The following is a 12,600-nucleotide window of genomic DNA, read 5'->3' as shown; positions in this document are numbered from 1 at the left end:
GTTCACTGTGTTGGTTTCTCCCCAGCAAAAGCAGACAGGTAGCAATAATATTAGCCCATCCCATTCCCCCCTTGGAGTTGGGCTCTGCAGCTGGCAACGACTCCCATGGTCCGGGCAGAGGTCACACACATGGCCGCTGCTTTACACATCACACCGGATTTGAAAAAAATGTATTTCTCCCAACGCAGAACTGTATCAACGAAAGACTTCTCCACCCTGCTGAACACCTCTCCCTAACTCCCCCTGGACAGAAGACAAAGGCTCCTGGACACTGGCAGTCAGACCCACCTGTCTCTGCAGCCCCACCCCTGCCCTGCGTTCTCCATCCCTACAACGCACCACCCCCTCCTGCCCCAGAGTCTTCTTCCCCTTCACCTGGCTACCTCGACTGGCCTGTCAGACCTCAATTTGAACACAAAGGACTTCCTCTGGGAAGCCCTCTCATGGTTTTGTAACTCAATCACCCAAACTTCTACTTTCTAGTTACACTCACTGGTCATAAACACCACGCCCACTAGGCTGCAAACCCTGACACTGACAATTTGGCTCAACCTCTTATCTCCAGCACCCAGCTCAGGACCGATGCTCAATGAATTGTTCACACACCCACACCCACACTCTTTTCCACTATGGAAAATTAACCACTCATGTCAGCTTTCCAGCCACAGAACCAGGTAGTAACCTACCGGAGGCACTTTGAAGTCCAATGATGAAGCATCCAAAGTGTTCTCAAAGCCCTCCCCGTCTACCTGAAACACAAAATGCAAGACTACTTTGTGGAGACAGAATTATGAATGCCAAGGCCTACACCTCACCAGTTTCCAGGCCACCTACACATCTATTTCCTGCACAATGCCTACCGCCATCTGCAAGCCCACTGCTGAATCACAGCAGCCCCCCTTACCCACAAGGGATATGCTCCCAAAGCCCCAGTAGATGTCTAAAACTTCAGCCAGCGCCAGACCCCACATACACTGTGTTTTTTCCTACACTGGCAGGCAGGTAACATATATAGCATGGATAACTGGACAAAGGGATAATTCCCGTCCCGGCAGGATGGCGCAAGGTTTCGCACGCTACTCAGAACGGTATGCGATTAAAAACTTAGGAATTGTTTATTTCATTTAATATTTTTAGACCCGGTTGACTGTGGGTAACTGAAACCTCAGAAAGCAAATCCATGGGTAAGTGGGGGGGGGGGGGCTACAGTATTCAGTTTATCACCTGCCTCCCGGCCCTCAGGCCCACTCCAGGACTAGGTGGTACCAGCAACTCTGACAGAGGCTCACAGAGGGCTGGCGCTCTGTCCACACTGGCCAAATGAATGAACGAGCAAATTCATTTCCCAGGCAGTTTCCACACACTGGTGGTCAGCATACACCACCCAGCCACAGAATTTCCAAAGCTGAACTCAAAAGGAAAATGAAGTTTTGCACTCCTCCGATTTCACTTGGTAGTGATGCTTTTCAAATAACAATAGGGAATTCCCTGGCAGTCCAGTGGTTAGGACTCCACACTTTCAGTGCCAAGGGCACGGGTTTGATCCCTGGTCAGGGAACTAAGATCCCGCAAACCACGCAGCTTGGCCAAAAAAAAAAAAAAAGAAAAAGATAAAATAACAATAACTGGGCACTTTCTTCTAGAGTACTTTGTATAAAACAAACATTTAACTTGACTGTTTTCTCTTTTTATTATCTACTATACAAAAAAAATCTGGTATCCTAAAGGTTATTAAGTTAGAAAACCTTTTAACTTTTTAAGTGAAATATAAAAATACTCCTCCTCACGTACTTTCCTCTTTTTCTGGGTTTGGATGTTTCCATTAACCAAGAAGTTAGAAGCCAAGTCCATTCTATGGAAATAATTCACACACAACAGAATCTCACTGAGAGGACAAATCAAAGCTCACTGCCTAGCCTAGGCTGAGCTGTGGTGATAACGGTGAAATTTGTGACTTTTGACCTTTAAGGTTTAAAGTTCAGTCCTACAAGGGCACTTTTCCTTCCAATTTAAAGCTAGAATGCCTTAAATAAAACCAAACTAAGATGGCTGGGCACGCCAAGGTGGTGAGATTAAACTGGCAATAAGTTCTAGGAGGGCTACGAGAGAGCTCTATGGCAACAGATGACAAGTGAGAAGCTGGGAAAGCGACACCGGCAACAGAATTAAAGCCCTCCCTTATACACAAGAAGTTAATAGTGGATTCCTTTAATTGGAGGGGTTATTCTGGGGGGACAAATACTTTTCTTCACTGTATTTCACATCTTTTAATATAACTGTCTAAATTTATATATGGAATACATCTTTAAAATATCAACAGGATTATCTGGATGGCGAGATTATGAACTGGTTTTTTCTTACCTTTCTATAGTTTTTTTTAAACCTTTTTTCTTTTTAAGGAAAATACTTTTTATCAACAGTGTCAACCTCTCGTTCTATAACTTATGCTAAGAGAAGTGTCTCCTACCCAATTATAAAAATATCCTCCAACATACAGAAAAGTTATCCGTTAATTAACATCTGACCTATGTGGAGTTTAAATGGATATAATTTACCTCAAGGTTTAGACACCGAATTAAGTGTTTGTTTATGGTGACTGGTGATTTAGCTGCGTGCTCTGGCTCTGACAAAGAGCACATAAGCAGCGAGGAGCCCCAGGGCTGCAGCGCGCTGTACTGCATCTGCGTTACCTACAGAGTGTCCTGTGAACTGAGCTGGGAGCTCCCTCAGCTGCACAGCCACGTAGTCTTTGCTCTCGCATAGGGACTCGAGAATGCTGTCAGCGCCATCCTCCCCGAAGTCTGGAGCACCGCTATTCTCGACTTCGGTTTCTTCTAACACGTTAACGTCCATCATGTCAATATTCTGCAAACTCTCCAAACTTGCTTCCATGTCCTCCTGTAATGAGGAACGAAAGGTGTCAGCGACCAGGTGGACCAGAATGCGGAGCTCCTGCCGCCATCTCGGCTGTGATGCCACATACCTGCCCGTCTCTGGAATCTTCTTCCAGGCCATTGTCTTCTGTGCCTTCCTCCTCCGTCTTTTGTCCTAATTACAGAATAATTTTTCAATCAGACAACATTCAGGTTCTGGCCTCATAATTAGTTTATGCAGGATGACACAGCTCAATCTTGGTGAGAACATGTTATAGGGAAGCTAAATGTGCCTGTTCTTCTATCATGTATAGTTCTGTCTCAACTGGAACATAAAAATCTAGGATTTCTGTAACACTATCAAAGTATTTTGACTTTGCACAAAATATTCAAAAGCTTCAAAAGATTTCAAAACCACTCCAAACTAAGACTAACATCCCTAAAGAAAAATGAGCAAAGGATAAACATAGGCATTTCCCAATGAGTAAATTAAAAAATGTAATGTCCATATAGCACCCAAAGAACTGCAACCTAAGAGAGCGAGCCCAACGACGGACCTGCTGGTTCCCCTTCACTCCACCCACTGTAAGCAGGCCCCCTGCCTTCCGTCATTCTTCAGCCCAGGAACTCTTTTTTTGCTTAAGGCAAAAAGGCAAAGGCTACCATAAAGTCAATTTTCACCCTGAGTTCTGTGAACGCAAAGGGACTATTGAGAGTTATGTTAGGTATTCTTAATGGGGCTGGAAGGGAAGGAGAGTGGAAACTTCTAGACTCAGAAAGGTAAAATCTTTGGGCTCCCTATGTAACAACAGCCTTAAAAATATACATACCCTTATCCTGGAATTCCCCTTAGGATGTGCACTAAAATGTCTGACAAGGAATTCAAAACAAAGGTTACTTATTCTATGGAGTGCATACAGACTAAATATCCCAAAGGGAAGCAAATTATGGCATGTTATGCTCAAATGTGGGATGCCAGTATGGGGAGTCAGGGCGGGCGTGGGCTGTAGTGCGGCGATGTTTGAAGACATTTTGGTGTTATGACTGGCAGTGCTACTAGCATGTAGTGGACAGTGGCCAGGGATGCTGTGCAGCACACGGTAACACACAGGACAGCACCCTACCACAAAGTACTCAATTCAAATTGCCAACAGTGCCGAGTCTGCAAAACCCTGTGGCATACCACACACTTTGCAACTTGAAAAAGAAAAAATTATGCCTTTAAAGACCATTTAATGATATGGAAAAATGTCCACAAAGTTACCACATAGATCTACTCATTAAAATGCACGTGGATATTTTATACACGCAAGTGTGAAGACGCAGTGGTAGAACATACAAATGGATATGGCTAAAGCAATCCATCAACTGCAGTTAAAACACTGAGCAGCTAAGAGCTACTTTCATTTTCACTTATATAATTTTTTAAAAAGAGAAAATTAAACGCAAGAAACCTCAATCTTTATTTTATTGAAGTTTAGTTGATTTATTGATTTTGCTGTAACAGCAAAGTGATTCAGTTATACATATACCTTCTTTTTCATATTCTTTTCCATTATGGTTTATCACAGGACATTGCATACAGCTCCCTGGGCTATACGTTAGGACCTGTTGTTCATCCATCCTGTATATAATACACTGCATCTGTTAACCCCAAACTCCCATTCCATCCCTCCCCTAACCTCCCCCGCCCCCCAACCACAAGTCTGTTCTCTCTGTGAGTCTGAAGAAACCTCAATCTTTGATTAAAGATGCCAACTGCAATGTCTACACTTGTTATCTCGTTTGCCATTATCAGTGATTACTCAAAAAATATAGTTTTATTACACGTTGGGCACCGTGCTCTTCGCATTATTTAATACTCCCCACAATGCTAGCAGGTTTATTATCTGAATTTGATGCAAGAATTTCGCTCTGCTCCAAAGCTGCGACTCAAAAACTCAGCTGTACCACCTCCCATTATATCTAAACCCTGAATATCCTTTTAAAATACGCTGTTTAAAAATGTTTGATAATTGCACCCAATTTCTAGGCCTCAAATAGTAGTCTGCAGTACCCACAAAGAATGTAAATAGAAGAGAGGCAGCCCAAAAAGCCTCACCAAAAAGCACCCTAAGTGGGAGTGACAATGAGACAAATGCTGGGCAGACAGGCTACACCCAAATCCCAAGGGCCTGCTCGTGGCTGACTAAAAGCTGAAGGGTGGAGGGGAACGGGACAGCAGACAGGCACAGACACCAGAAAATCAAATTTTAACCCCAAATGTAACCTAATTCAAAATTTTAATCTTTCAAAACGCACCCACAGTTTTCAGCAATTTTGCGCATTTAGATGAGCTGAGTAAAGGACCCCTGTTCCTACTTACAATGAAACTTAAAAAGTTCAGCTACTTTTCACTTTTGAAAGGCAGTGGTTACTCATGAATTCTCAGATTTAGTCCAACTTTGTGGCAGACTCTGGAAACCAACTGGTTGATTCCTATTAATCTCAAGGACCTAATTTCAACCAGGCCACCATGAGGACCTATCACTTCATATAATTAACCATGTGCCCACACGCCTCCAAAGGACACACCAACTCTACAATTTGCAGGAGCTATCCTCTGCCCCAGGACCTCACCCACCTGCTTCTTCCTTGAAGGGGAAGGGACCAGTGCCTTTTAAATCCGAAATCCCAGCAACAGCTACCTGTACTGGTACAAACACTCTCTTTACACCAATGGAAGTAACTATTATCGAGGCTTTTCTGACAAAATGCTAACTCCAAGTAGCTTTGATTTGACTTATGCTTTAACCCAGACATTCAGACGTCTATTTGAAGCACTCAGCTCAGGTTTAGTTTTTCTAATGATTCAAAGATCCCCATAGAAGCCAAGAACGTTTTGATTAGTAGGGCTTGAACCTCACGGTTTTAAATGAGCATCTACACAAAAAAAGTTCTAAACGATTATCAAGTTGTGTCAACTATTCAAAACCAAACTTTCAGATCACTGGTAACTTGATGGCAAAGTACAAAGAGGTATTTGTATGTTTCCTGCTACAGACCCATCCCTCACGATCTGTATTTGTTTGGACGGTCAGTGTTTATAGCTGAAATACGGACAGTTTCACAAGCAGTAAACACACACCAATGTTTTAGACTTCAATTCCTTATGTAACCTAACTCAAAAATTTAACTTTTCAAAACACGTGCACAAGATTTAAACAGTTAGATGAGTTCTGGAAAAGTTGTTCTGCTAAAACAGCTGTTAAAAACATAAACTGAAGTTGTTGAAAATGCTACAAGGTCATTTCATTTTACTTTCTAAGCAGCTGTTTCCCATTGCCTGAATTGAGCACTTCTTTAGATGAATGGGACACATACAGCTGTGAGAATTTTTGTGCAGCAACCTTCAAGAAAATAAGCCTGTCATGTGGGAGTTTCAAATTACACTGTCCTTACAACAATAAAATCCGATAATGAGAGCGACAGCTAATGAGGTTCTGAAGTTTTATGGAATTAAATCCTCCCCAAAGTAAGTGCTATCAACCATAGAAAATGGAGCACTGATGTATGTTACACCATGGATAAACCTTAAAAACATTATGCTCGGTGAAAGATACCAGACACAAGAAGCCACATGTTATATGATTCTATTTATATGAAATGTCCAGAATAGGCAAATCCTTAGAGAAAAAACCTCAATTAGATATTGCCGGGGAGGGGGGGGGCGGGCGGCGGACATGGGAACTGACTGCTAATGGGCATGGGGGATTTCTCTTGGGGTGATGAAAATATTTTAGAATTAGAGAGTGGTGATGGTTGCATACCCTTGTAAATATACTGAAAAGCACAGCATTATACACTTTAAATAATATGAGAATTTTACAGTATGTGAATTATATCTTGATTAAAAAAAAAAATAAGTGTTAAAATGGGCTGGGTGCAAATACTCCGACAATCTATTCTGGACCCCAGAGAAGTTGGGTTCTGTTGGATCTCTGGTTGGTGTCATTTTCCTTGGTTTAAGGCGTAGTTTTTTGAACTAGGAAGGAAGCCAAGCAGGTGCATTTGGTTGCTCAGACCAGTTGGGGCAGCTTCCAGAGAGTGCCTTACTCTAGTTCTTTTTTAATCCCAACGACAAGAACCATGAGGTTTTCAGTACGTATTTTAATTTTACCTGGCACCTACAAATCTCTTTACTCCTCCCCAGCACCCTGACATCCTTACACATTAGGTGGTGGAAAAGCAAGCCTAACTGTTAGACGGAGAATAATAAGGGCCGCTCTCCCGACCTGGAGGGCAGGAAGAATGCTAAACCACCAGTCCTCTACGGAAGTCCTCTCAAGGCAGAGGCCTCAAGCAGCAACAAGTTCAAGCGGATACCTTTAACGCATTTCTTTGTCGTCCTCTTGCTTGTGGCTTCCAACGCGACGCCAATTTCATCAGGATCTTGACCTTCTTCCTTAACCGCCTATTGGGAAGAGACAAATTTTACAACGTGGCTAAGAGCTGCAGGACAGACACTGTTCTTCCTAGGTAACAACTTCCCAGCGAACAAGCGCAAACCTTTTCTGGCAAAGAGCAACTCTGGTTCTGGTTATGTGGGCTGCCAGCCCCAAAGCCACAGGAAGAACCCAGCGACACTCGGTTCTCTCCGCAGAGGCCCCCCCCACCCAAAAGACAAAGAGATGTGTGAGATGGGGCTCCACAGAGTCTGTGACGAGTCCCGAAATGGTCCCTAACCTCCAAACTACCTCCACTTTAAGTCAACGATGCAACACACAAGAGAGGCTGCACTTGGTCTGGCACGGGCAGAGAGGGCTGCGTGCTGTTCGACAGGCCACCTTTGACCTCGGCGGAGGAAGAACACTGAACGAACTGGGTAGAGGGCAGATGGTGGTTCCAGGCGACAGTGCCTTTCGCGTGCTTGGGGACTCCGCGCTCAACTCACAAGGGCCCTACCCTCAAGAGCCTGTTCCCATCAAGGAGATGACATCTCCCCCCAACTCCCGGTACCCAACTCTGTGTTAAGTGCTACGAGGTGGGACAAGAAACAGAATGGTGCGACACAGGGAGTCACGGAGGTGGAACAACACTTAGGAAGGGTGGGCAGGGTGGCGACGTCTCAGACAGACCCAAAATGACAACAAAGCCCCAGCCAGATGGAGACCTGGGAGACGAGCAGCCAGGTGGAAGGCACGCTAAGAGCAAAGGTCCTGAGGCAAGAACAAGCACAGTCCCCCCGCCCTTCCTGGGAAACATCAAAGGCTCTTCAATCATCCGCTCCGCAGGGGACAAAACTGAGGCGCGGGGAGGGGACGGCACTTGTCCAAGGTCACACAGCCCCGGGAAGAGTCCAGGGGCCACCCTGCGGCTAAAACGGGCTTTCAGCGCACCGGAGGCGACCGACGGGAGGGAAAGGGGGAGGCAAAGCACAGCGAGGGGCGGTGACGGGCCAAGGTCACACAGCCGGAGTCCCAGGGGCCTGACAGCTCGGGCCGGGATCGGCCACGAGAGAAGCGGACCGGGGGCGCCCCGCCCGGGGGAGTGACGGTGACAGGCCCGCGCGGGGGCGTGCCCCGGCCTCAGGCGCCACCCCGGGGCCCCGGGCCGCCTCACCTTCTTGAGCCGCTCCATCAGGACGCTCTTGTTGCCGCCCGTGTCCAGGTTCCGCTTCTTCAGCTCCGCCCGCAAATCGATCACCCGCAAGTCACTGAGCCGCCGCGTCCCGACCTCTGAGGCGCCCGAGACGACAGCGGCTGTGCCAGAACCCGAGTCGCTGGACCCTGCCAGAGTCTCCGCCATCCCGGGTTTCCCGTCTCTGCCACCTATCCCACACACCGCCGGCGGCTGTAGCTTCTCTGAGCACAAAATGGCGCCGCCTGAGAGGAAAACGCACTCCCTTCCTCCCGCCCCGTTTTCCGGCCGCGCATGCGCGCCGCCCGGATCAGGGCTCTTAGCAGCAAGCAAGCTCGCGCGCCAACCAACCGCACGTGTCCAGCCACAACGCGCAGGCGCCGTAACCGCAGTACGCATGTGTCCAGGCAGTTCGCGGCGGGAGGCCGGCGAGACGACACGCGCCTGCGCGTATCCCCCCTCACCACACACACCGCTCCCTCCCGCCCAAGGCTCTCACCACGCATGGGCAGACGCGACCGGGAGCGTCGAACCCACGCCGTGTACGCCTGCGCAGAAGCGAGGCGCGCCGGGGCGGCTGGAGCGGTTTCTTCGCAAGCGGCGCCATTTTGTGCTGGGAGCTGAGATAAATCCGGCCCGGTTTTCTGTGAAGTGGGCGGCGGAGCCAGGGTCCCTGGAATGGCGGAGACTCTGTCAGGCCTAGGCGATTCGGGTGCGGCGGGCGCAGCGGCTCTGAGCTCCGCCTCGTCGGAGACCGGGACGCGGCGCCTCAGCGACTTGAGGGTGATCGATCTGCGGGCGGAGCTGAGGAAACGGAACCTGGACTCGAGCGGCAACAAGAGCGTTTTGATGGAGCGGCTTAAAAAGGTAGAGCCGGGGCTCTGGGGGTGGGCAGGAGATGGGTCGGGGGACCCTCGCGGCCGCGACGGGGGCCTTCTGGCGTCGGGGTCCGCCCCCGGCCCCGTTTGCGGCCTGCGCCGGGCCTGGCGCCCCGGGCTTCTCCCGGCTCCTCCCAGGCCCCGGCGGGAGCTTCGAGCCCCGCCGGGCCCAGCGCCGCATCGGGGCGAGAACAAGAAAAAGAAAATCTCGACGCGAACGGGGGAGGTTGGGGGTGACGGGTACATCGGCCGAGTGCTTGTGTTAGCCGCATCAGCTCCTGCTTTTCAAGGGCTTTCTTCGGCTGGTTGCATTCCGGCCTCTGAAAGTGGTCGCGGAACCCTGAAATCCTCGCTTCCTCCGCGGCGTTAGGGGACTCGGCCAAGGTCACTCGGCCGGGGTGAGGAGGTCGGGATTTGAACCGAGGCCGGCCGATTTTCTGAGCCCGTGTCGGCCGCGGGGGCGTCCTCTGGGAAGAGAGATGCTTCTTGATCCGTTAGGGCCCAGAACCCTTCAATAGGGGATTAATTTTTAAAGTAATCATATCGAGGGAATACTCAAAAGGCGGGGGGGAATGGGGAAACGGCTTAGGGATTTGCCAGTACGGGCTTGGGGATTTAGCCTGGAGGGAAAAGTGCTATTTGTAATAACCACCAGAAATGAAACAGACTTGGGGAGGTTCTAAAGGCTCCGTCAGATCTGCATGATCTTGAGCGTGGAAGACATTTAATCCCTTCTGGGCCTATTTCTCCTTGTGTCCAGTAGAAGAAAATAATAGTGTTTTCGCGTTAGGATTAAGTAAAATGGCATGAAACGGGCTTGGCGTGTTGCCCAGCGCATGTAAACACTCGAGGTGCGATCGCTGTCACGTTTCACTTTTTTCTCTGTGCCACCGCTTGGTATTTGCAAACAGGGGGTTTTAACCCCCTACCTCGAGGGTTCTGCGAAGAGCAGGGAGTTAAGTAAGTGTTTGTGCCCTTCTGCTTCCCCTGTGCTTGCCTTGTCCTGGTGGCTTCTTTCTTTTTGCCGCCTAGCGACTCTTGTATGGGGACTTCTCCTGTGTACTCGCTAAGCCTTGTTATCTATCCCCCAGCCCCGAGACAGTGCGGTTTGTCACTCATTCTACTCTCCGGCCTCCCTAACAACAGAGGATCAGAGTTTTACTTATTAATTGCTGTTTAGAGGAAGTAAGGATTATTTCCTATTACCTGGATGAGGAAACTCAGGCTTGAGAGTAGTGAGTTATTTGCTCCGAGTCAGTTGGGCCTTTCTAACTTGAGTCTGTTTTCTTTCACTATGGTTACTAACTTCCTTGACCCAGACGGGGCAGGCGGTTCATCCACTGAGATGTTTACCTGGAGAAGATGCAAGGAGGGTGAGGGTTGGCACCGGGGGACATGTGATCCATGTTGTTAGTAGCCACAAGGCCTCCTATCAACAAAGTCAAATTGCGGGGCTTTAGCCTTTATTCCCCCAGATAGTCCACAAGCCTGCAATGCTGATAGGATGGTATTGAACCTTCCCGTCAGGCGGGGGTTGAGACTGGTGTGATCTTCCATCACTAACGTCTCTGAGGGGACAAACCCATCCCTTCTTCCTTCTTTTCAGTTTCTTAGCGATGTGCTCAAAATACATAAATACCATTAGCATATATACCCATCTGCTACCCTGCCCAAGCAAGTCTGGAAGTACTGATGTTCTTCTCTTGTACTTCCGTTATCTAGTTTTTTTTTTTTTTTAGGAAGGGCAAAGGAGGGAAAGGTGGAAGCAAAACACAAAGTGTAATTTGGCAAGGTCTGTAAGGATGACTCGTAGCCTACGGTCCCCCCTAGGGATGACCCTGTGAACACTACACCTAGAGGAGACACACTGAGGGGCAAACTGGTACACCTTCTGTCTGGGGTAGTTTTTGGATTCTCCTGGTGATGTTCCAGAATCTTCTGTCTCCAGGAAGAGAGTGAAAGACTTTATGTTTGTGCATTCCTTGATGCCAGGGCATAACTCCAATTCTTCCTTCTGGTTCTGGCTTCAGAGAGAAGGGAGAGGTTTCTTTGTTCCTGGTACAGGTTAGATGTGGAGCCTCCACGCTGCATTCTGAATTTAGACTTTTCCAAGCTAGGAAACTCCTCATAATCTTCGAGACTTCTGAAACTGTTTACAAATAAAACAACATTTGACATGGGTTTAAACAGAGTTTGAGAGTCCAGTAAAAACAGGGTTTTCAGTAAAACCTAACTGTGAAGCCCAGTGTCTATGGATATCAGCATTGACACGCTCAGTCCTGTTTGTTTTGTTGTTGTTGTTTTTTCTCCTGAGTGCCTCCTTGGTGCCTGGCACAGTGCAGAGCATAAGTGGGGGCTGCTCAAGTGAAGGACAGGCTCTTGGGATGGGGAGGCGGGACTTGCCAAGAGATCCTTATAATTCTGTATCCGATGAAGCAGGCCCCCTAGTGGTTGACGGCAAGGCCTCTGGAGTCAGTCAGAGATGATTGTGAAGGGATGAGGTAGTACGTGTCACATCCCATACCGTGCCACACACAGCAGGAACTCAGGCAGTGAGTGTTAGTATTCTGTACAGAGGGTGCCTAGTACAGGTGTGGCGTGGAGAGGGGTTCAGGGAGGGTCGAACAGCCCATTGTTGAGTGAAGTCATAGGTAACTAGAGAGTGTGCCTTTTCCTTTTTTGAGTTTTTTTGGGCCCAGGAATAGGATCAGTCAGATTTTGGTGATAATGTTAAAAATAACCCTAATGTTTGGTGAGTGTTTGCTTTACAAGGATAATACGAATTCTCATGACAGCTTTCCTGGGTAAGAACATTTATTAGCCCCATGTTCCAGAGTAAAAAATAAACTCACAGGGATTAAATAAGCCTGCCTGAGACCACACAGCTAAGATCTGGTAGAATCCGTCTAAATCCAGAGCCCTTGCTTGCTCTACATTGGTAGAGCTTTTTCTACGTTGGTAGAAAAAGAAAGAACGAATGAACAGGTGGGGAGAGGCCCTTTCCAGATCAGCACCCTGAAGCTTCTGTGAAAGTCAAATCTGTGTGCTGGGTGAACTTTTTGGGTGAACTTTTTTTACCTTCTTTCTAGGCAATTGAAGATGAGGGGGGTAATCCTGATGAAATTGAAATTACCTCTGAAGGAAATAAGAAGACATCAAAGAGATCCAGCAAAGGTATGGAGGATTTTATAAGCATAGCTAATGTTAGGAACGTTTTTCAAAACTGACTT

At 47.8% G+C, this 12,600-nt stretch overlaps 2 protein-coding genes across 4 annotated transcripts in view; one reads left to right on the top strand and one right to left on the bottom strand.

Moving 5' to 3' along the window:
* Positions 1–8,764, bottom strand: part of SAFB2 (scaffold attachment factor B2) — a 33,910-nt gene extending 25,146 nt beyond the window's left edge. For both annotated transcript variants that reach the window (XM_079917508.1, XM_079917507.1), the window contains exons 1-5: positions 8,475–8,764; positions 7,239–7,326; positions 2,984–3,048; positions 2,695–2,898; positions 687–749 (exon numbers count right to left, since the gene is read on the bottom strand). In XM_079917508.1, the coding sequence (XP_079773634.1) occupies positions 687–749; positions 2,695–2,898; positions 2,984–3,048; positions 7,239–7,326; positions 8,475–8,660 (606 nt within the window). In that variant the 5' untranslated portion in view covers positions 8,661–8,764. The remainder of the gene's footprint in view (positions 1–686; positions 750–2,694; positions 2,899–2,983; positions 3,049–7,238; positions 7,327–8,474) is intronic.
* Positions 8,765–9,004: 240 nt separating this feature from the next.
* SAFB (scaffold attachment factor B) overlaps positions 9,005–12,600 on the top strand; it is a 34,401-nt gene continuing 30,805 nt past the window's right edge. The window contains exons 1-2 of one of the 2 annotated variants that reach the window (XM_079915878.1): positions 9,005–9,359; positions 12,460–12,544. In XM_079915878.1, coding sequence (XP_079772004.1) covers positions 9,171–9,359; positions 12,460–12,544 — 274 coding nt within the window. In that variant the 5' untranslated portion in view covers positions 9,005–9,170. The remainder of the gene's footprint in view (positions 9,360–12,459; positions 12,545–12,600) is intronic. The other variant, XM_079915877.1, reaches the window with a different exon arrangement.

The sequence above is a fragment of the Stenella coeruleoalba genome, assembly GCF_951394435.1.
Source record: "Stenella coeruleoalba genome assembly, chromosome: 3".
In the NCBI taxonomy this organism is placed as follows: domain Eukaryota; kingdom Metazoa; phylum Chordata; class Mammalia; order Artiodactyla; family Delphinidae; genus Stenella; species Stenella coeruleoalba.
This window is presented reverse-complemented; position numbering and strand designations above follow the sequence as displayed.